This window comes from Artemia sp. Qi Xiang Cuo, chromosome 8 (assembly GCF_049724085.1).
Source record: "Artemia sp. Qi Xiang Cuo chromosome 8, ASM4972408v1, whole genome shotgun sequence".
NCBI classification, from domain to species: domain Eukaryota; kingdom Metazoa; phylum Arthropoda; class Branchiopoda; order Anostraca; family Artemiidae; genus Artemia; species Artemia sp. Qi Xiang Cuo.
The window spans coordinates 68,529,592-68,555,418 of record NC_142801.1 but is presented as its reverse complement, the minus strand read 5'-3'; the positions used below and the strand labels follow the sequence as shown (position 1 = coordinate 68,555,418).

General features: G+C 35.2%; 1 protein-coding gene across 1 annotated transcript in view; it reads right to left on the bottom strand.

Annotated features, from left to right (window-relative positions):
• Positions 1-222: 222 nt before the first annotated feature.
• LOC148949744 (actin-interacting protein 1-like) overlaps positions 223-25,827 on the bottom strand; it is a 73,385-nt gene continuing 47,780 nt past the window's right edge. Inside the window, exons 8-10 of the mRNA XM_089092774.1 lie at positions 19,081-19,231; positions 3,118-3,409; positions 223-697 (exon numbers count right to left, since the gene is read on the bottom strand). Coding sequence (XP_088948900.1) covers positions 223-697; positions 3,118-3,409; positions 19,081-19,231 — 918 coding nt within the window. The remainder of the gene's footprint in view (positions 698-3,117; positions 3,410-19,080; positions 19,232-25,827) is intronic.

Here is a 25,827-nt window from a genome sequence, read left to right as displayed (position 1 = left end):
TGATTTCCCTATTGATGCAAGGCAAGAGCAAAATTTATCCATTATGACCTTACTATTCAATTTATTTGACTTACTATTGAATTTATTTGGCAAGTTATTTCTTTTAGAATTGGGATGAAGAACTGTGTTTATAAGTTGCCAGGTTTTTCTCATATTCTTGTCGAATTTAGAGAACATCTGGGAGTAATAAATAAACTTGGCTTTACGAATTAAGGAATTCAATCAATTTATATATCTTTCATACTTTTCAAGATGATGATGAGAGTTAGAGGACTTGAATGCCTTCCACAAATAAGTCTTTCTTTTTGTACTCTTAAGAAGAGCTGCAGTTACCCAAGGGGCACAAGGAACTGAACGCTTGGAGCTTTTAGAAGCTGAGGCTACACAGCGACTATCAACAAAGGCCTCTTCGATCAGATCATAGAGTTCATTGAAAAGACTATCAACAGACCAACTTGAATTGGTGAGAAACTTCCAGGAAGTATCAGACAACCGAAATTTAAATTGCTCAAGTTGATGCTGTTGGTAACGGACTGGTAGATTACAAGAAGGGGAAGAAAATAAAGTTAGACCAGAGATTGAATAATGTGCAATACATGGAAAGTGGTCAGAGATGTCAGACATGATAACAAAACTCAAATTAGGCATTAAACTAGAAAAAATATTGTCCATTAATGTGGCAGATGTGTCAGTAAGTCTAGTAGGAATAGTGATACAATACAAAGAAACATATTAAAGGATAAACAGAGGATAAGAAGTCATAAGAAGTTGTAAGTGAAGTTTTTAACAGGTCAATATTAAAGTCTCCTAATAGTATAATTTCATAATTACTTCTGCATATTTCAGACATAAACTTGTCAAAAACTCCTAGGAAGGAATATATCAACTCACTTGGTGGGTGGTAAATTTCTCCAATGATAGTTTTCTTGTTGTCAATCAAAATTTCAATGAAAGCAGACACAAAAACCCAATCCAAATGCTTACATAGACAACTACGCAAAGTATATCCAGGTAATCAGCAATATAAACTGCAAAGCCACTTTTTTTCTCTCTCCAATCTATTTACAAACTCCAATCATATCCGGAAATATCTAAAAGCATATCATTGCCCTTGTGGAGAAATGTTCCACAGAGTCCAATAGTCTGAGGAGAAGAATTAGCTATGAGAGACTTCAAAATATTTAGAGAAGAACAGAGTCCTTAAATGTCTAAATGAAGAACGGAGAAATTAATACCAGAATTTACATTTTTGGTCATGTCATATCTATAGACACTTTTTTTTTTTTTTTTTTTTTTTTTTTTTTTTTAATAGAATAGTACTTTATTACCAAGCATAACTCTCAGAACATAAAAACTGCCGCACTTGTTGCTCTCCGTCAGCTAGTCTACATTACTATAGCCTCATTTTCATTCATTTTACTTATATTACTTACTTTTACTTATTTTGCTTACATTTTCCTTATGTAGGCCTACTCATTTTTTTTCATTTTATTCATTGTACTCATTTTATTTGACACGCCAGTTGAATTCATATATATATATATATATATATATATATATATATATATATATATATATATATATATAGTAGTATGAGTATGATGATGATGATGATGATGATGATGATGATGATGTGTGTGTGTGTGTGTGTGTTTATGTGTGTATGTATGTTTGTGTGTATGTGTATATGTGTATGTGTGTGTGTGTATGTATATGTATATGTATGTATGTGTGTGTATATATATATATATATATATATATATATATATATATATATATATATATATATATATATATATATATATATGTATATATATATATATATATATATATATATATATATATATATATATATATATATATATATATATATATATATATATATATATATATATATATATATATATATATATATATATATATATATATATATATATATATATATATATATATATATATATATATATGAACCAAACTGGCCTGTCAAATAAAATAAGTACAGAATAAAATGAATAAAAATGAGTATAGAGTACACAAACATAAGTACAAAAGTAAAATGTGAGTAAAATAAGTAAAAGTAAGTAATATAAGTAAAATGAATAAAAATGAGGCCATAAATTAGAACATAAGTACATTATAAAAACACACAGCGATGAATCCAACTGGCCTGTCAAATAAAAATGAATTAAAAAACCAACACAATAACAACACATAAACACATGATACATTACAATTTTCGTTTATTTATGATTTCAACAAACGCTGGCACAAAGCTCTTTCTGGAACGCTCAGTTCTTGCATTAATAGGATTTACAACCGAGATTTTTTGTGCTTTTGATCGGGGTAGACGGGGCTTTAGAGGGCAAAGAGGGGCTGGCAATATATATTGAAAGCGTGGGTTACGACGCAGATTATTTCCAAAATTCGTTCAAAGTCGGGCTGCCAGGGTAGGAAGGTGGAATTCCTTGAGGAGAATATAAGGTACTTTGCCCTGACCGTACATAATTCTCATGGCTCTCTTCTGGATAATTTCTAGCCTATCGAACGGATCCACTGTAAGATCAAAATACCACACCAGGCAAGCATACTCAAGCTGTACACAGATAAAATATAAATAAAGGCGAAGGATATGTGCTTTTGGACATGAAAGCTTTAATTTAAGAAAACTAAAGGTCATAATATTAGATTTATGGGAATTCGCTTTCATTTTTGACTGGGCTGCTTCACTTGCAACGTCTTCGAGAATTTCCATTGCACTGCCCTTAATATTTCTTCTTCACTTTTCGAGCAATGACATCTCATGCACAAACTTCCATCAATCGGCTGATTCATTAGCAAGATTATTAATCATTACCAAAAATAGTAAAGGACCTAAAAGCGTACCCTGCGGAACTCCGCAAGAAATAGAGAGTGAATCAGAATAAACAATTTTGTACTTAACAACTTGACTTCTATTTGACAGAAAAGATGCAATAATATTGACTAGAAAAGGGATACATTAAATTCATTGAGCAATTTTTCAACTAAAACATTACGTCTAACCACATCAAAAGCCTTTTGGAGGTCGATTAAAAGGAGATTCAGCCAGACATCTGGCTCGTCAAGTAGTTTATATACAGTATCGAGAAGAATGACCAGGTTGATAAGCCATTCATGTTCCCGAATTGTTGTCCATCAATAAGTTCAAGGATCATCTTTTTAAGCGAATTTGCTGCGAAGCGCTCATACAGTTTAGAGAATATTGGTGTTAAGGTAATTGGTCGGATTCCATAAGAATCCAAACTAACACCTTTCTTCTGTATGGGTGTAATGTATCCTTTTTTCCAGCGCTTAGGGAATGAACCACTTCCAGTTATTGTATTAAAAATATTTGATAAAGGTTTTGATAACTTATCAGGAAATGCTTTTACTAAATTAATTGGAATATAAAGGGGGAATATTGAAGTTCTTTTTAGTTTACGTATATTCGCATCAACATCAACAGACTGTACTACAGGGGTATCCTGGTTTGGTGTGGGGGGGGGCGTTAATATTACATGAGAGATCAGGGAGGGTTTGTGCAATGGCGGCAAGGTGTTTATTTAGTGAATAGCAGTAGTTTCAAGGGGGAACGTAAAGATTAAAGTCAACATTTTGACTGTTTTACCACTGATTTTCTTGACTGTATTATACCCCTGCTTCGGTTGTGCTTTAAACAGTTTATTTAATTTATTACGCTAATTCTGGGCTGAAGCTTTCCGAATCTATTTTTTTATAGATTTCGTTAGTAGGTTAGCTTCTTCAGTTTTTCTTTGGCGTAACAGTCTTAATTTTTGTCGGATTATACTTTTTATTTGTCGGATCATTTATATACAGCTAATTATTAGAACATCTTTTCTTTTTGATCTCGGGAAAATGGAGTAAACACTTGTTGATAAGTTTTCCTTGGAAAAGTTCGGCTTTCTTATTCGATTCGTCAGCAGCGCATCTTCCCATTGCTCTTCTGAAGGCAATGTTCCAAAATTGAGCTGACCAATATCAGTAATTGTTCAATACTTAAATACATTAAATTTATACTTGAAGATATGATCTTGTTTCGGATTTAGTGAAAGCGTAAAATAGTAACTGCCACCAAATGGGGGGAGGGAATTGGGTCTTTGATAGAATTCATGCATGTTTGTACAATAAATGTCAAGGGAATAATGTCAAGGGTAGTACCACCTTTTGTTGTTGGGATATTAACAATTTGTTTTAATTAGCTTCCCGACAAAGATGACTTCTGTTTATTTCAATTTGCAGTGGAATTACTAGTCAAAGAAGAGATATTAGGTGGGGCCCCAGATGAGTCATCAATTAAATTCAAAACGTTTAGAGGAGTCTTATCAAACAATTTAAATTGAATGGGAATAGAATTATCATAAATAGAGTGATCATCATTAACAGCTGTCATTTATAAGAAGTGGATGTAATAAAAATCTGGATATAATTAAAGAGGAATGTGCAGAAGAAGGAAGAATGAACAGATAGTTAATAGGAAAATTATTTGTGCAATGATCAAAGAGTAGAATCATGGTAAGAACGAAAAACAAAAAAATTATTAACAATGTAAAAAAAAAGCGAGTTAGCACATAGCTATCAAGCCAAGAAGCTTGGAAGAAAAACACAGAAACTGAAAAGAAAAAAAAAGAGAGAGACTTTAGTAGCCTATAGTTGTCATTGTATCCATTGTATACAGAAAAAGAATTCAAATAGAAGATAAAAAAGGAAACTGGTTGGGAGGCAGGTAGAAGGGAAAATAGTGAAATTCTGGGGAAAACGCTGAAAAGAAAGAGACAATGAAGTAAAAACAAGATTAAACATATAAATAACATATAGCAAACGCGGAGAGAGCATACAAATAATTTTATTTTCCTTTTTTTTTTTTTTTTTATGGAAGCTTGAAGGGGTAATATAAAATTTGGAATGTATTTTAAGCCACCGCCAAAGGATTCTACTAAGGAGGGGGAGCATCCTACAAGCGGGACGTGCGTTGTATTTTGTTTTGTTTTTATTTGTGTTGTAGTATGCCCCGGAGAGTAACATGTTGTATTTGATTGCCTTAATTCATTTTTAGTTGGTATAAAAGGGAATTTCTTTTTTTTGTTTTGAAATGGGAATCTATAGTTAGGATGATGAAAATTTTATATTGGATTAATTTAGTTTTTTTAAATTTGAGAGATATAAAGGAGGAAAAAAGAGAGGAAGAGAATTTTTTTGGTGGTTATAGTTTGGTTGAAGTTTGTAATTTTGTTGAATTTATTTTTTAATAGGATAAAAATGTAGATGAAGGGTAAAAGGGAAAAAATGGAAAAAGGGAAGGGAAAAAATGAAAATATAGGATAAAAATACAGAAAATGATATTGAAGGCTAATAATCCTTATTAAAAATTTTGATCCTGTTAATTATGTATAGTAGCAGAGCGTGTTTTTATGAATATTATTTGGATAAAAAACTAAAAAAAATAAATGTCGTTTTTAAATTAGTGTAGGTGACATTAAAGTTTTGAAATTATGTGAAAAAGATTATTATTTCACCAAGGAGGTGGGATTAAAAAAAAAATACAAAGAACACACAAAAAACATTCAAAAAATAGGGCCAAAAATGACCGATTAAAGACGTGGGCAGAAAAATAGCCCGAAATATACCAACACAATACAACGTAGCTTTGTAAACAAAATAAAATAAAATACGGACAGGCAAGCAAACAACAATAAGAAAGAAAAATAAAGCACTGAGAACTACACTTAGCACTCTCTTCAGAGACCTTAATTTCGCTGTCTGAGCACGTTTTGCGAGGAGGCACTAGTCCCCTTTTCTCTCTACTAGCCATCTGGGGCAATAATCACTATACTGTGGTTAGTCACTTACAGGGTAGGCGCGAACACGGCCACTGGATTCAAGCAGTAATTGTGCAGCAACAGAGAAGAAGGATTTTACATGTCACTTATAGATGCTGGGTCTGATATGGAAGTGAGGAATAAAAGCAGAAGAAGTTTGGGCAGCTCAGTTCCGTTAAATAGTGGTATGCACCACTAAATAGTGGTAAAGCTTGAAGTAATTTCGTTTTTTTTTTCTTTATTTCTTTATTCATTTTGCTTTATTTTTTCCGCTTTAATTTATATAGTTTTTTTTTATTTCTCCTCTCTTATTATGTTGAATTAGATTCGAACCCCGTTGTTTAATAATATTATTAATGGTTGGAATTTTAATAAATTACAGGACATTTTCAGTTTGGATAAAATTAAGTCAAAGGTTATTGTGTAGCAGTTGTTTGTTGTTTTGTTTTTTTTGTTGATTTTTCTCGCATTGTGTTTATATTTTTGATATATGGTTGTATTTTTTTTCCTTCCCTGATTTGTTTTGTGTGGATTTTGTGATTGATACGAGGTCCTCTACAAGCTATGCTTCTTGGGACCTCTAGCGCTTAAGTGTATATATGTATTTATTGCAGTATTCAATAAATTGAAAACTGAATTGAAATTAAATTGTTTCACAACTTTATTTTTATTATTTTAAAAAAAATAAAAAGTTTTTTATTGTTTTAAAAAATAAAGTTGTGAGACAGAGTCAAACTTTAGCGTAAAGAGCGAGGCGTTGAGGAGAAGATTTTGAATTAATGCAGCTTTAATTTTGGCTCACCGTACATGAATAATTAAAATGAAATTTGCACATCAATTTTGCTTTTTTGGCTAAATGGCTTTCTCGAAATTTGTTCTGACGTAACTTACGAATTAACTTACGAAACGAACTTCTATATTCGTATATTTTAATTACGTATATTAGGGAGTCCGCCCCCTAGTCAATACCTCGTTCTTTACGTTAAAGTTCAAATTTTGTTCCAATTCTTTAAGAATGACCCCTTAATCATAAAGGCCGTTAGAGAATATTTTTCTGCAAAGGGAAGAAGAGTTTTTGATAAGAGAAAGTTCACTGGGAATAGAGTTCCAAAGAGCAATTGCTCTATAAATTAGTGACCTCTGAGCTGCTGAGGATACCCTTTTAGGCAACCAAAATTGGTGAACAGAGCTCCGAAGCAAAGTCTGGCATCCCGTCGTGGCAAAACATGATGCAAGATTGGAATACACAAAACCAATGTTTTATAGCATTCATTCCTAAAGCCTTGAGGTGTTTTTCATTAAAATTGCATTTCCGATTTTTCGTAATCTTTTAAGATAAAAATGGTTGTGTAACTCTCCGCATAACCAATTCAAACCAATCAGGTTCCGTTTTCACTGTCCATAGTACTTTAAAGAAAAATTATGAGAGGTGCCTTTTATGATAGATTATCAGACGGTAGCGTCGTTTTTTTGCACAATACGTCGCAATATATATATTCGCAGGTGAAGAGCCCCATGAACGTGTTCTTTTTTTAAAAAAACCTAAACACATGAAATGTCGCAAGCACAGAAGTTTAGCTATGTCATTTTCCGGCTTGGAAATTTTTTATCTGCTAATGAACCCCAACAAAATTCATCGGCTTTTAAAGATAAAACACATGAAATACAGACAGGTTTTTTTTTGTGGAAGAGCAATAACGTGGAAGTGACCACGAATTCAGCGGAAGTTTATGGATGTTGGGGCGAGGTGAAGCCCTGTTGCATGCATCCCTGCTATAAGGTTTTGGAACTACCTGGTGTTTCGAAATAACAGACGACCAAAAAAGTTTCAAACTACTGACAGCATTGCAGAACCAAGTCACCTGAGGTCAATACAGCTACGCACACTCCTCCGCCGTCCAAATCTATTCGAAGCTTCTATCTTTACAGCGCCCCAAGAAGCTCCCATTTCCCTTAAATATTTCCTTATTACATCCTCCCATCCCACTCGAGGACGACCTGTATTTCGTTTGGCCCTGAACGAAATCTGTCATCTACAGATTTTTGGCAATCTGTCATCCTTCACTCGCAGATCGTGTCCTAGCCATTTCAACCTTTTTCTCGTTACAGCCCTAGAAAGCGGAATTGAACCGAGTTTTTCGCAGAGCTTACTGTTTGAGATACGACCAGTCAGTCGGGTACCAAAAACAATTCGTAGGCTATTTCTCTGACAAATATCTAGCAAATCCTCCTCCAATTTGAAAGTCGAAGTTAACTTCCAATTTTCTAATCTTGGTTAGCAGATTTATCTCCCTGTTCTTCTAAACTTTTTTCAACTGTGAAAAAACACCCTGGGCAATGGCTACTCTACCTTTAACATCCTAACTGCACCGTCTTTAGTAATAATACTTCCTAGGCAACTGAACCTGTCCACTCGGTCGACCTACTCATTATCCAGCATCAGCTCTTCACCTTCACTTATTCCTAGTCTTAGCAACTTTGTCTTCTTAACACTAATTTTAAAATTTGTTCTTGCACCGTGAACTCGCAAAACTTCTAAAAATCCATTCATTTTAATAATACTACAATTGCGATAAGAAAAATGAGATTTTGTTTTAGCTTTGGAGAAACAGGTTACTGAGCAATGATAGAAGATGCACCTATTAAATAAAATAAAATAAAATAAAATAGGAAGAAGTTTAAGAAATTTCTTAAAAATAATAAAACAATAATCTCAAACATAATAGCAAAAAAATAATTAAAAAAAAAACGCATTGTAGGATATCACTGAAAAATTAAGGAAGTGAACCTTACAAATTGAATAAGAAAAGTACTGATAACATGAATATTTCAGAAGTTTTTTTCTACAAAATATTCACAGAATTAAGCAACGTTTCTTAAAACAAATATAGCTCATTTATTATTTATTATACACAGATTAAATAAATTTAATTGCAAGTTGCATTGTCAAAGGACTAAAAGTGTATCAATGTATAACAAACAGAAAAAAGTATAATTAAAATAATAATGATAACCGAGAAAATGAGGAAAATATCAGCCAGCGGACAAAAAAGATGCGAAAAGGACAGAAGCAGATATTTCCAGTTTTTTTTTGTTTTTTTTTTTCACTGAAGACGGCTTGGCGGAACTCCTTCCAGAAATATCTGCTTTTGTCCTTTTCGCTTCTTTTCTGTCCACTGGCTGATATTACCCTCGTTTTTTCGGTCATTATTACTTTGTTCATTATATTTTTTCTGTTTGTCATACGTCGTATATAGCCAGTGTGGCCTTAGAATATATTTAAATACATTAATAATTGTAAAAATAATAATAATAGTAATCATAATTTATTGATGCCCACTCAAACGAAAAGAAAAGCGGAGCATAAAATAACGAAAAAAGAAAAGGAATTAACAAATCAATAAGAAAACAACACTAAAAACATAGTCACAACGTCACTTTCACTCTGTGGTTCTTTTTGCAGCTGTGGATTCGGAAGATGGTACTATTTAAATTGGGTCTACCCAGTAGGATTGTGAAAACCCAGAACGCAAGTGTTTTTTCTCGTGAAGTGAGTATCTTAGCAAAAAGTTCAAGTAATAGCAATAAATAGACCGAAATTTAGATTTATCAATATGAATTAACCAATCCCGTAAAGGCGATACGTTAATAAGGCAGGGGAAGGGCTACAACTGAATATAATTTTGCCAAGATCTTTTTATTTACGGTTTTTTGTTAAGAAATAGGTTCGCTTCAAATCGCACTTATACTCCTCGTGATATTTTCAGCTGTAACCAAACTGGTGCTTTTAATATTTTGGCCGTAGGCTATCCTTAAGTACTTGCTTGAATTAGGTGTGAAAATGTTGATTAGAACAAAACATAACTTGGTGACTTACTTATATCTTTAGATGCCACGACACTGAGTTTTAGGAGCTCAGTCTTATGAGAGTATGTGCTGAGACAAATAATTTTATACCCTATTTACAGACAGTCAATTTTTTTTTTGTAGAATAAGGTTGCAATTTAATATCAATAAATCATCAGCGTAAGAGAGAAGACTCAAGCTCCAAAAATTTAACATCAACAAGTGATCAGCGTAAGAGAGAAGATCCGGGCTCCAAGATCAATTCTAAATCCTCCTACAATAATCATAGTTACTGCTGATGCCAATGTATTAATCCAGGACTCAGGACATACCTTTGTCTAGTACCATGAGCAAACCTAATGGGACCACCGAACTATTTAAGAACCATCCGAATTATCATACAACTTGATGAGTACCATTGAGGCAAGAACTCTACTACATGCATTCACATCATACTCACGTAGTTTTAAGAAAATCTGAGATTGCACTACCCAGTCAAAAGCAGCTGAAACATTTACACCAGACATAAATTGGGAAGACCACGAATCATACAATTTTTTAATAAGTGTATTTAGTAGTCTATGAACAAACGTAAAGCTAAAGTTTCAACCAAAACCAAATTGTCGCTAGTCAAGCCTGCATTTATCGGAGATCTCTGGAAAAGGCACTAACTCCAAAATATTACAAAAGACACTGGATACAGTAATTGGCCTTTACCCAGTAAACTGGTTTGGGTTCTTACCCGGTTTCGGTATGTTCGACAGAATATCGGCAGAAAAAAACAACAACTGGGGAACCGTCCCTCTATCAACATAAATCTGGAGCATGGGCGTCAGATGAACAAAAACAAGGTCTTAACCATTACGGTTTGAAGTGTCAGGACAAATACCATGAAGACCCACTACTTTTCCGTGTTAAGTTTTTTTGCACAGTAGATCACTGCCGACTTAGAAATGATAAAACTATATCGCACTCTCAAAAGTGGCTTAATTTTTCTTTTAGAAACTTATCATTATGTCGTTCCAATTTCGAGTCTGTTCACTCAAGTACTGTTGAATAAGGTTTCGCCCATTCATCCTCTGGAATGTTAGCAACTCGGGTCTGAGCGATAGCTTAAGACTTCTTAAAAAATCGTCTCTTCACCTTAGAATTCCTAGTGGCTTAGTCTGGTAGTTTTTCAAATTTCTGACATTTGAAATTTCCAATAAGGTTCAAACAGTATTATTTTTTTTGTGCTACAAAATAATTCAAATACAATCCCAGACCCAAGCTTCCCAGCGTCCTTCCAAATTCTATACCCGAATTTAGCACGTTTCTTGGCATCTATAATCTGAGGATTCCTATCCTAATCAGCTTTTGGGCCCCAATCCGAAACTTGGTGATAGACACGACAACTTTTAAAGCAGAGTAATTTTCAGTGCAGTAAATATTGAGTGCGACAAGATCTTTGATACTGTGAAGTAACAACTGGAATGGGACTCTAATTTTGTTTAGCACTTCATCAAAAATACGTTGATATTACAAAAGACCAAATTGTCGCTATAACTATGATCAGAATCTACTTGAATGTAATCAAACAACTGCAAATTAATTATTACATGATCTATATTGCCAGTAGCTCCACTGTTATGAATATATATAAACTGCTGGTCTTTGTAGCATAGAATTTCATCAGTTAAGACCTCAATGATGTAACACAATTTGTTATATATGGAAGGATTGCTCTTGAAGTCACCACAAATCAAAAACATATATTTCTAAACCTACAGACAAGTTGACTAAGGTGGCTACAAGCTTCCGCATAGCGCTTCTCAGAGCAATCGTCATTAAGAATTTGTCGGAATATAGACACTAACAAGAAAGAAACTCGTCGGTCCAGTAAACTCGGCTACAGTATAAAACTCGTATGATTCCTATAACTGGCAAGCATGGCCGTACCCAGAATTTTTTCGGAGGGGGTTTTACTCAAATATTTTTTTTTCGGTGGGGGTGGGGGGGGGGTTATACAAAAAAACTAAAAAAAACGCATAAAGAATTTGTTTATATCAATTTTTGTTACGTTTTTTTCGAGTAAAAAAAATATTTCGGGAGGGGTTCAAACCCCCTAGCCCCCCCCCCTCTGGGTACGGCCTTGCTGGCAAGAGATAAGATCCTATACCATCAATACAGTTCCACTGCTGGGGGTGTCACGAGAAAAATGGCGTATGGTTTCATATATATGGACTGATTTATGCGGAAATGTCTGAAATAGGGCTTATATTTCTCTCTAGTTACCAAGTGCGCATTGTACAATGTTGTAAACGGCACAGAGTTCACTTAGATACTGAATTTTCCCACCGTTGTCTCCATAGATGTTTCGATAGAAAATATTAATTTTCGAGCCTGCTGTGGTTTATTCATAGATGTTTTGACGGCTAGATAAAAAAAAAAAAAAAAAACTACAGCCAGAATGAAAGTCCTTACCATTTGGACAAAGCGCACATTTTACAGAAGCCGACTGGCACGGGAATCTTTTAGTCGATTCGAGTGATCCCTTGCATCAGAAGCAGCAGGGTTGATTGGAGCAGTCACTTGGCAAATACTCCGACAAATAGCATTTAAACCAGCTTTTCGGGATTACTTCAAACGCAACCCCTTAGATGTGAGTACAATCTATGTCGAATCGCTCTGCCGCGTGCTGATGCGTGGGAAAATACCAAGTCTTGCAGTTTAAGACGTTCCATATCATCTGGACTCTATGACTTGATGAATATTCAATATTATTTCTTTTGGAGTAGTTCCCAAAGGCAAAAACATAGCAACAGCCATAAATTTCTCCATTTGACAACCTAACTCTTATATCAGACACTTTTGACAAAGAATCAGTTAGAATCTGAGCGGCTGTATCTCTTTTCAAGAAGGAAACAAGCCTTCTGCAATAAATTAGTTGCACATTTTTTCGACATAATGTCTAAAATTAACTTCAAGTTTGTAATTAAGTGCAGTTTCCAGCCTCAAAGCTTAAAATTAGTTTTACTTTTTTTAATTTATCTGCATTCTTTCCCCCACGGCTCTCCCCGAATGCTTAGTTCTTTCAATTGCCCCTGCAGTTAATTCTATTTTTCATTTAGCTGCCTGTATTTGGGTCTCTGTTGAAATTGTGCCCCTCCCTACTCCAAAATAAACTACATTCATGGCTGATGCCTTCCTTAGCCTAGTCAATATGTTTTAAGAAATTTTAACTCATCAGCAACTATGTGTATATTTTAAGAAATCAATCTTCCAAAAGTAATTTTTATATAATTTAGAGAATACGCATTAATATATTCTTAATCAATGCAAATAAGAAAAACAACAAGATCGATTTAGGAGCCATATTTATACCCTCTGCTGTTTTTCTTCTAAACCTCTCCCCCCAGAAAACAGCAATTCATGGAAATTAATGTTTAAGAGGTTAGCACTGGACTCTGATGTCTAACTGAATGTTTTAGATAAAAAAAAATATGGCCCCTAATCGGTATTTTACGTACGGAAAGTACATAATGTGGAGTAGGGATGAATGTTTAAAACAACTCGTCTATGAATACTACACTGAATGCACCTATACTAAATATTGGAAGGATGTTTACAATTGGAAGGATGTATTACGTCACTGAATGCACCTGTACTATACATTGGAAGGATGTTTATTATTGGAAGGATGTATTGCGCCACTGAATGCACCTATGCTAAACATTGGAAGGATTTTTACTATTGGAAGGATGTATTACGTCACTTAATGCACCTGTACTATAAATTGGAAGGATGTTTATTATTGGAAGGATGTATTACGTCACTGAATGCACCTATACTAAACATTGGAAGGATGTATTACGTCACTGAATTTGCATCTCTACTATACATTGGAAAGGTGTTTATTATTGGAAGGATGCATTACGTCACTGAATGCACCTATGCTAAAAATTGGAAGGATGTATTACGTCACTAAATGCACCTATACTAAACATTGGAAGGATGTATTACGTCACTGAATGCACCTATAATAAACATTGGAAGGATGTATTACGTCATTGAATGCACCTATGCTAAACATTGGAAGGATGTTTACTATTGGAAGGATGTATTACGTCACTGAATGCACCTATACTAAACATTGGAAGGATTTTTACTATTGGAAGGATGTATTACTTCACTGAATGCACCTGTACTATACATTGGAAAGATGTTTATTAATGGAAGGATGTATTACGTTACTGAATGCACCTATGCTAAAAATTGGAAAGATGTATTGCGTCACTGAATGCAACTATACTAAACATTGGATGGTTTTTTACTTTTGGAAGTATGTATTACGTCACTGAATGCACCTATACTAAACATTGGAAGGATGTTTAGTATTGGCAGGATGTATTACGTCACTGAACACACCTATAAAAAACATGGGAAGGATGTTTACTATTGGAAGGATGTATTACGTCACTGAATGCACCTATACTAAACAATACACTGCATGAAAAATATAGTTCGATCTCCAATTTTCTGTGGGTATAACTAAACAAATGTTAAAATGATTAGGCCACGTTTTACGGATGAAAGATGGCCGAAAATCGTGCTTTTTGGCCACCCATCTGTGGCAGAACGAAAACCAAGATGTCCTCGAATGGGGCGGGAGAGTGCCATAGGAAGGAATTTAGAGATTGGAACTTCATAATAGGGAGAACAAATTAACGTTCAAATGGGGATAAATCCATTTGAACGTTTATTTGTCGTTATGGGAAGGCAGTGTGGTAATAGAAAAAAAAATTAGTTAATTGAAGGTATTACATCAAAAATACATGATAGAGAGTAAAGAGTGAAGCTTTGAATAGATCGGGATAAATAAGGAGTTAGCAGCTGTGTTGGTCATCCGTGGTTGGGGTGGGAGGATGTCGTAATGAAAGATTTAAGGGAATGGGAACTTCCTGGGAGCGGTGTAAATAGGGAAGCTTTGAATAGTCTGGGATGGAGGAGGAGCGTGCGTAGCTGTGTTGGCATCAGGCGGCTTGGTGCTGCGGTGAGTTATTATTAGTAGTAGTAGTAGTTGGCTTCATGGAGCTTGGTGATGCAATAAGTTGTTGGTAGTAGTGGTAACGTAACACCTTAAATTACGACTTCGCTTTGGATGACTCAAGTTGAGCTCCTTGAGTTTCAAGTTACGCTTTTGTAACATTATTATTCCCAATACTATGATTATAATACTCGAAATAAGTCTATTTAAAAGACCACAAAAAATAACCGCACATCCTGGGTTTTTCATCACCATATTTTAACTAATGTGTGGATATGATAAACAATCTAACGGTTATAATCATTTTGAAATGAAAGAAAACATTGTTAAAATAAAGTAGAGGGTGCAGTTGGCAGTAAGTACAACAAATTGAGTCCGAATTTTCATTTTTCCCATATCTTCATCACCATTCCTAACGAGCTAATTAATAAATTTGCAGAGACTAAAGTATGAAAAATCAGATTTAAATGAATGGAAAATTGAGTAATAAATGAACGTTTTGTTAATAAATGACAATTTTGTTAAAATTTGACCTTGAATTTTTTGGGAGATAGGGGTGGGGCGGAGGGCTGATCAAGATTTTGCCCCGGGCGCATGAGAGACCAGAACCGCCACTGCAGCAGAGCAATGTAAACCAAGAAGATCTCAAAGCATGATTGAACATACACTGTCCTGTTGTTTTCCCCCATTGAGAACACCTTAGCAAACGGTTTTGGCAATTATTTCAGAAGTTTGAAGATGTCAGATACAACCTTTAGGCGTAACAGCGACGAATATAAATTTGACTAGAGCTATTGGGTGACTAACTCCAAAAACTAGGCTTGGACGAAGATATAATAGTAACAATATTGAAATATAAATAAATGTTATTACAGTGATGTAATGAGCAACAAATAATCCAACTACTATAAATAATACTAAATTCAACACTGTCATCAGTAATTTGGATGCAAGCTTAAAAAAGACAAGAGATCCAGACAAGGGGGTATCGAGGATTTTTGATCAGAGGGGGGGGGGCTATATTTTTGTGGTGGAATTTACAAGTAAACTTTAAGACGCATCAAAAAATTGTTCAGATGCGTTTTTGTTATTTTGTACGTTTAAGACAAAATAATTCTGGAGGGGGGGGGGGTTCAAAATCGGTAATCCCCCAGCTAGATCCAGCCTTGGATCCTGGTCAATATACTTTTACTCGCCCTGTAACTGGAGTTTTTGGTACTTTATTTTATCAATGATTTTCCTTTTTGATAGTGATCCTTAACCCGAAAAATAGAGCGAAATTTTTGATCTGATAATTTAAATCTAACTATTGTTGAAATAATTTAAGGCTGATTAAGATATTACATGTTTCCGGATTTTTAATGACCCTCTCATCTTGTTGCGACATTTCAGTGTTGTAATTGTAATTACGAGCACTGATAAGCCCGATGCGCATATATTTAGGAGTATAAAGCCTTCCTAAGCTAAGCTCATTCTCATCAGTGAAGAAGTCAGCAGGCACGCGCGCAAGGGAAGGACCAAAACAGTTTTTATTCGGGGGGGGGGGGCTAAGCTTTTTTACCCACATTTTTAAAACACATTTACAATTCAGAGACATATTTTGGAGGGCGGGAAAGGGTTCAAACCGGGTAACAACCCCCGCCCCCTTGGATACAATCCTGCTGCAAATTGCTTTGCAAATTTTCTATTTGTACTTACGTGTTATCAGAAGTATTATTTCATGGCGATTTTAGAAAAGAAGTGAATATTTTACGTAGTAAAGCTTCGAAAAATCCTTATGGCGTTTTCCTAAATGGAGAAAATGCTGCACAGAATTATTTACTAGTTAATTACTATTAAAATTAATTATTTTGTTATTTATATAGTGTTTTCCGGAATAATTAAAAAACAAACGGTGGCATATTTACCAATGACACATAAAGACAGTTTGTAAAGTGGTGGCAAGTTCTGCTCGGAGTGCGGTCGCGCCCAAAAAAGGAATGTTTACTCGGTAGATTAGAAACCATTTAATATAATGCGTTCTGCGGGGCCTGATTTCCATAATTCTCAGTTGTAGTTTCCATAATTTTATTTCTAAAGTATTCTATTTTCATCATACTAAGGTATATTTCATTAGGATTAACCTAACTTATATTCTCGAGCGTGGTGACTATAAGAGATAAGTACCGCCTCCCCTATATAGATACAATATATCATCAAAATAATGTATTGTAATATTGCAATAATTGTGAACTTTACTTTAATAACTTGTCATTTGAAGATCACGGGTTTCTGAAAATATGCTTTTTATATCTTGGAGAACAAAAAAGCCTTCCTCAAAATCCATGAAAAATTGTTTTTGCAGGCGGCACTTTAAAAACTCCTTGAATAAGGTAGGACTGAAGTGTAACACATGGTCCAATCCTTATGGGTTAAGGATTGGGTTATGGGTTAAGGAATTTGCCTTCGGAATGAAAAGCCCTTCTAGGATACACTTTGCGCGAGGGGTTCTGGATCCATCTCGGAAGGAGGACCTTCTCCATTCCATGTGTAGATATAGGACAAAAGTAAATGAAACCAATCTAATGGTATTTGTCGATTTAGTAGAACGTGATGTTTTAAGTAATAGGCCAAATAAAGATGAAGTGGATAATATCACTTGCTTTGGTAACATCATCCCCAAAATATTAAGTATATGATTTCATAAGACAATAAGATAATCCCAAATAATCTCATATTGTCCTTTTAATCGTCTTTCAGGATTCTGGTCTTAGTACCGTTATTTAGAACTTATGTTTTTTTTCTCAACCGCAAAAGTTTTAAACGCGATGCAAGGAGTTTTCGCAGCATACTATAATAACTTTGCCTTAAACTAAAACAAAGTTATGCTAAAAATATCTTATTTTATTTTTTTTTAGTAATATTTTATATTTTTATCCCCGTGTATTGTAGGCTACCTTATTCCCAATAATTTCCCGTTTATTCCAAGTAATCAAATAAGCCTCAAATATGTTATACTAGTATCCAAAGTATGCATAATATAAGACATTTTGAAGGGTAATTTCTCCCTCCCCCCCCCCTGATTAAAAAAATGACACTCCATAACCCGAAGAATAGGAAGAATTCAGCGTGAATGAGATTGTATATCCATAAGCCATATTTATATCCACATAAGCTATATATATATATATATATATATATATATATATATATATATATATATATATATATATATATATATATATATATATATATATATATATATATATATATATATATATATATATATATATATATATATATATATATATATATATATATATATATATATATATATATATATATATATATATATATATATATATATATATATATATATATATATATATATATATATATATATATATATATATATATATATATATATATATATATATATATATATATATATATAAAGGCTGATGAAGTCATAAAAAAACTGAAACCAATAAAACCTGAACAAAGAAACGGATACAAATAATTACTAAGTTCCCAGTCAAGGGCTTCTAAACCTTTTAAGATGAAGCTTACTATAATCGCTATGGATCTAGGTTGATTTAAAGATCGCCAGTAGCAGCTCAGCATTACCACAATTAAACAAATCCCCTTTAAATTCATTAATTCACAGCACCTAAAAATACAATGCGCCATCTCAACCCCCAAAATACTGCATAGTGACTAGTAACAAGTTAGCTCCTTCTAACTTGTTACTAGTTGCAGAAAGCTGGATCGCACCTGAATCCAAAGTGTAATATACTTAACTGGTAATTTTAGAGGAAAATAGTATTCTCCACCGAAACTCTCTTTAATACCCTACTTCTATAGAAAAATACACTAGTCAAAGCAATTGTGTCAACAGCTCAACGCTGAATCTCTTTGGGCTCTAGCCTAGTCTTTAAATACCCGTGAAAGGCATCCTCCTTTCGGTAGGGCATTGACTTTTGTTCATATATAGGAGTAACCGCTCACATCCAGCAGTTTTTTTTTTTTTTTTTTTTTTTTATTATTATCTGGAACGGCCAAGAAGATTCCTTTATCGTTGAAATACTTGAAAGTGATTATGATATTACGTATTTCCGGCTTGCCAATGACCCTCTCACCTTGTTGCGACATTGTTTTTTGACAAAGTTCTATATTTCATATCTTTTCCCTAAACATATTTAAACTTAAAACATTCGAAGACGCACAAAAAGAATTGTATCCCATTTTGGGCAATAGTCCAAGATTCGAACAATAAAACATTTCTAGATTTACAGAACCCGAGGAGAAAACCTGTGCCCAAGGAAGGACAACACCCTATCCGAATCCTTAATTAAAAAAAAAAAAACAACTCACTTTTAATGATCAAGTGCTTCGATGGCTTCTCTACACTCCAGATGATTAAGACGCAATCAAGTCCACCACTCGCCACGAATAGAGAGTTTGGTGACCAAGCAATTGAATTCACTTTAGCAGAATGGAAGCCCCATTCATCTCTCCAAGCAAGCTAAGATTAATAAAATATATACATACAAATAAAGGTTTGCAAGCAAAGGGAGTGGTCAGGGGCATGGCCCATAGCCTAGGGCCCATTTTCACGAGGATCGGACAACATCATAAGTTCGTCTTCCATCGTCATGAAAACAACTATTTGTTCAACAAAAGGGTGTATTTTTCCATCCAGATCTGCAGTGGCTAGAGCTCCAGCAAGATCAACATCAGATGGACGAGAGGAGGAGGGAAGCCAAACCATACTTTTATAGCTCCATCATGATCAACATCAGATGGACGAGAGGAGGAGGGAAGCAAAACCATACTTTTAAAGCTCCATCAGGATCAACATCAGATGGACGAAAGGAGGAGGGAAGCAAAATCATAGTTTTATAGCTCCATTAAGATCAACATCAGATGGACGAGAGGAGGAGGGAAGCCAAACCATGCTTTTAAAGCTCCATCAAAATCAACATCAGATGGACGAGAGGAGGAGGGAAGCAAAACCATACTTTTAAAGCTCCATCAGGATCAACATCAGATGGACGAAAGGAGGAGGGAAGCAAAATCATAGTTTTATAGCTCCACTAAGATCAACATCAGATGGACGAGAGGAGGAGGGAAGCAAAACCATTCTTTTAGAGCTCCATCAGAATCAACATCAGATGGACGAGAGGAGGAGGGAAGAAAAACCATACTTTTGTTGAACTAATAAAGCGCGAAAAGACAGGTTCACGCGGGTGCAGGATTATCATTCCGCTCTTATCCTCGTGAAAATGGGCCCCATTTTTACGAATGAATAAATAACCCAACAATGTCCAATACTACAATATGTCCAATACTACATACAATGTCCGTAGAAATAAGCGTTTGCAAATGCAATCCAAGGATGTGGTGAGGGGCATAGCCCGTAACCTACCCCGCGTTCAGTATACAATTATTTTTTGTAATTTTTATCGTTCAATGGGCAATTGGAATTATTGAATTGCGTTTAATAGCGCTTATTGAAAATCATTCAATCAATTATTTGATTATTGTGCGTCGGAGCTCAATAAGCTGTCATTTGTTCCTATCAAGATAGAAAATTCGAGACGTATTTATCTATCGCGATAAATGAAATACCCCCCTGTTAAAACTTTTCTTAAAAGGCATTATTCGAGCGAAAATCTTTCCACTCTAATAGTTTTTTTCGTGTCAATTATAATTTTCATCCCTTATTTTAATTTTCATATTACTCACGTAGAATTAATTTTGCTTTCCAAACGGCGTTCAATAGATCACAGTAATTTCACAGATTAAAAAAATTGTTGCAATTAGTTGCTATAAGCTATATTGAACAAGGGGCTAATAAATAGTCCCTACCAGCGTCCTACAAATAAAATGTCCATAGACTACCCAAAATGTTTCCATTTTACCAAATTCGGCACAAAAGATTTTCATTGGCCTTTAAAAAGAAGAGAAAAGATGTTCTGGATTGCAACTTGAAGCATCTCGAAAAATAGACCGTTTGCAATATCATCATTTTCCACCCCTCGTACAAACTTTATATATGTATATATACGCTATTTTTTTTCTAATATTTGTTCTACAGATTTAATCTATTTGGCAACTGTATTACCCAACCGCCAGTAGCAGAATTTCATAACATTTGATCTCTATTCTCCACTCCGATTTTCTTTCACCCTTATAGCGTTGCCCTTAACCTTGCGTCTCAAAATTAATAATTTCCTGCAACAGATTTAAATTCCACATCTGTGGTCTGGGAGCGGAGCCATTGAATCATTGACATTCTCATTTATCTTGTTTCATATGATGCTTCACATAATAGTGCAAGTCAAGCAACCTTGAGATTAAGCTTTTGCCTTTATTCCCTATTCTCATTCCCACTTTTGTAGTACTCTCTGCCCTATTTTCTGCTCTCTTTTTGCATATTCTTTATTCTGTACCCTCGTGTTTCGTAGGGCACATTTTTCTTTTGCCTTTATTTCCTATTCTCATTCCCACTTTTATAGTACTATCTGCCCTATTTTCTCCTCTCTTTTTGCATATTCTTTATTCTGTACGCTCGTGTTTCGTAGGGCATATTTTTCTTTATATAAAGTCGTTCGGAAAGGCACCTCAACTATCCTTATAGCAAATTTTCCTTTCTGGAAAGATGCGTCGGTAGGCACCTAGGATATCTTCCCAAATTACATTTTACATACATCCCAGTATTTAATACACAATTACCAGGACAGAAGCCTGTCAAATATTTTCTTTGCTCGGCATTGGATTCTCAGTGGTAGGAGTTAACCTAGAGCATTTTTTTTTTAATTTATGCTAATATGCTAGTATGAGTAGAGCCAAAATATGGCAGAGTTTACGGGGTTAGTGTTCCTACTTGAAGTTAGAAAAAAAAGGTTCCATTGCAACCGAACCGTCGTCTAACTGAATCTGGTGCAACTGAACCCTAATGCATCTCACCCCAGGTGCTACTGAATTCCCGTTTAACTGAACCCCAAGGTAAGTCAGCCCTCGTGCAACTGAACCTTCATGTAACTGAATCCCGTGCAACCGAACCCTTGTGCAACTCGACCCCCGTTTGACTTAACCCTCTTGCAACCCATGAAACTAAACTCAATTGAACTGAACACTTTAGCAGCTCGACCCCCGTGGAACTGAACCCTCGTTTAAAGAATAACTTGCCGATAATCCTGATTTTGAAAGCTAACATTCATATTTACATGCTTTTTACAGTTTTGTCATGACAACACTATCATAAAATGCCTTATGGTACCAAAATGTGATTTTAATGTCATTTCTGGAGAGTAAAGGCTTGAAACTATAAAATATCTACCATTGAAATCTCCATGATAAAAAACCCTTGAACTGGAGCTTAAGATCCCCCTCTTGAAAACCCCTCCCCAGTAACCTTTGAAAATGAAAAAAGTTTTGAAAAAAATCCAAATTAAAAATTCGTTCAAATACAAAGCTGATTCGTTAATGATAGATTTTATTTATTTTCATTTCAGCACTAAAATTAATTACGAAACAAATTCTTGGGAATTACAAAAAAAGTGCTTGATTCTCAGACATGTCTTCTTTTTTTTTTCCTTGTTTTTTCTCCAGCGCTAGCCGGTTAGTGGAACATAAATAGGGGCGTTGAAATGGGTAACCCTCCAATGTTCTAAGAATTAGTGCTTTATTTCCCCCACCCTATTAAGGCGGGTGTCATTTACAGGTTGATCTTTTTGGAATAACCCAACAAAAATGCTAATACGTAGCCTCAAAAGTCAAACTGAAAGAGTTTAGGGAACCGGGTATAATATCAGAGTGTTCACTTGCCCCTTGGAAAATCTTTACTCGAACACTAATTGACAAATTCATTGTTTGCAATAAACCAAAAAATACATTATCGGGTCATGATTTCGGCAATATGCCCATTCCTGAAATTTTCTTTCAATTTGAAAAAGTTCTGGGGTTACCCAAATGGGTAATATAAGATAGAGACTACGAACGAAGCGAAAAGCCCATTTTAAGATTCTAAATAGCGCTAGTTCAAACTCATTCTTAGGCCTTGTGTTGAGTAAAATAGGGCTTGGTTTAAACGGGGGTTGAGCTGAACGGGGGTTCCTCTGAACGAGGGTTCTGTTAAATGGGGCTGAGTTGTCCAGTTAAACGGGGGAGAGGGGTCAGTTGCGAGGGGGTTTGATTTACATGGATGGTTCATTTGCACCTGAAGTCAAATGCACGACGGGTTAGTTACATAGCTTCGGTTGCCCGGGTTTCTGTTGAACGAGGGTATTGTTACACGCATACCGAAAAAATTAACATTTTTCTCTCAAACCTTAATTGCAATTAATTATTTTGCCAAGTTATTTTGACAGAAGTGCAATCCCACTTCAGTCGCCGGATTCCACGCTGCCCGATTAAACAGTGTTGCTATACGGGCAAATATTGGGTTCACTTCCGTTTCAGGTCAGATGAACATTAGTTTTTTTCGGCCGGCAAAATCGTGTTTAAAATAACTTACAGCACCAAGGACATCAAAATAAAACTTGTTTTGCTCCCTGGGCCCATCTTAGGCTTATTACAACAGCGGTTTTCTAAAATTTTTATCTTTGTTCTTTCATAATTATGAAATCTTTGAGACAGTACCACACTTTCGTCAGTGTTGTCAAGGCGAACAGTGAAAATAAATAAGCAATACTGATTAGCTAAATTTGGCAACTTTTTTGTCCGTCGAAATTCGACAATAACAATATTTTGGTCCCCAGAGGCATTTACACCTTTAAAGGATAACTTAGCGCCCGGAGTTACCAAAAACTGCAGAGCTGAAGGCTATTTTCATTGTTCTTGATTGAGTTCTTTCTTGACCCAGAGTTCCAGATTTTGCCTAGTTTATAAGACAAAAACGGTTGTGTACGAGTTTTACTTTCATTTTATTTATTGAATGTTAATCATTCTTAAGAACCTACAAATCTATCCTTTTGGAATTTAACTTTCAATTTTTCTTATTATTTCTTCGACAACCTAAGCAAAATTTCCGTTTCTCTCATTAATTTATGGGAAAATAATACCGGGAATACGTGAATACGTGACAGAAATTTCTATTGATTTGATTTTTTTTTCTAATTTTTTTATTTTGATGTTTATTATATTTTAGACATTTTATGTCATAAAAAGTAGGCAATAAGACATGCACTGTTGTGTATCCGAAAATAAACTGAATATTAAGAAATAATTTCTAAAGTTGTCTTTGTGCAGGTCAGAAACCACAGCGACGCTGTTCGGTTGTTTTTCTTGCCAAAAATACCCCTATTCTGCCCGAACTTGCTTAAGGGTTGATTCCATAACACAGCCCAAAAATATCCCTTTATAAGAACGACAGAAAATATCATCTTTTCATTTTGTTGTCAAAGGCAACAAAAACTTTTAGAGAATACAACTTTTATAATTTATATGGTTTAAAAACATGTGGCAAAAAATTTTGAATCTTTCTTACGATTCCCTAGCACAAAAAAATTGTTATTCTTGAAATATTGTTTATATTAGAAAAAAAGCTTTTCCCCAACATGTTAGGCCGTTAAACATGGCTACATCAAATTCGCGGAAAATTAGAAAGATACTTTTAGCCTAGGTTTTGACAGGAGTCAAATTCTGTCGACTCCTGTCAGAACCTAAAACCTGTCAAAACCTCTGTCCAAACTTCGACAGGAGTCGAAGTTTGAAACTTTCTTCCGATTGTACTGTTGAACTCTTGTTTCTATTAGAAAAAAGTTTTTTCAAAACACATGTGATCATTAAACATGTCTATATCAAATCTGCGTAAAATTAGAAAGACACTTTTATGCTAGGTTTTAACAGGACTCGAATTCTGATTCGCTGGGACATCGTTGGACTATCTGAGACTCACCTTCCCTCCACAGGAATAGAAAGAATAAACGACATCACGCTCATCACGTCTGGAAGAATTGATGGAGTCCACCGCCAAGGTGTCGGTTTCCTACTCTCCAAGCGAGCCAAACAGTCTCTTCTTTTTGTCCATCCTGTCTCTGAACGTATTATCACCATTCATCTGAAACGATCCATTGCCAACATGACCATAATCCAAGTTTACGCCCCAGACTTGTCCCGGACTGACCAAGAAGCCGAAGAATTTTACAGCCAACTCCAAAACACCCTTGACACTGCTCCCAAGAAAGATGTCATGTTCGTAATTTGGGACTTCAACGCCATTGTCGGACATTCAAATAATGGACTTGGAGACGTCAATGGCAAGTTCGGGCATGGGTGGCAGAACCACAGGGGTGAAATACTCATCGACTTTTGTCGGGATAACGGAATTTTCATAACGAACACCATGTTCCGTCATAGAGAACAAAGGAGAGTTACTTGTAGATCCCCTGGCGGCCGCACTGCAAACATGATTGATTACATACTTGTCTGCAAGTGATGGAAACCATCAGTACTGAAGACAGTCTTAATAGCCATTGGCGACTTCAAGTCGCACCACGTTCTAGTCTTGTCTGAGCTCCATTTGCGCATTCGGAAGCCCCAAAAGCCTAAGAAAAGCTTACCAAGATATCTTTTCGACCTGCTGAAAAACAGAGAAACAAGGACCAGGTATAGAACAGCACTCTCAAACAAGTTGTCGAGAATCCAACCCATGGAAGCTCCAACAGCAGAAGAAATTGACCGATTGGTCGACGAAAGCGCATCCATCATCAGAGAAACTGCTAGTGAAATCCTGGGAATTCAGACCCATTCGGATAAGCCGTGGATCACCCCCGAAATTACTGATCTATGTGTGCAGAAGCGCGCCCATGCTAACAAGTTAGATCGACAAAGCAAGGACAAGGACAAGAGGCTGAAGCGCCTAGTAGAAAAGAAAATCCGGCAAGCTCTGCGACGCTACATCAATGACAAATGTCGTGAGTTTGAAGAAGCCTTTCAAAAAGGTAATAGCAACTTCATGTACAAGAAAGTCCGTGAACTGTCAAAAAAGAAGTCCTTGGCCGCTCCTACACTGTTAGATAAACACGGGCTCCCAATCACGGACTCCCAGGGAAGACGAGAACGATGGAAGGATCAATTCAGCGAAAAACTGAACCCCACAATAACGCCCGACCC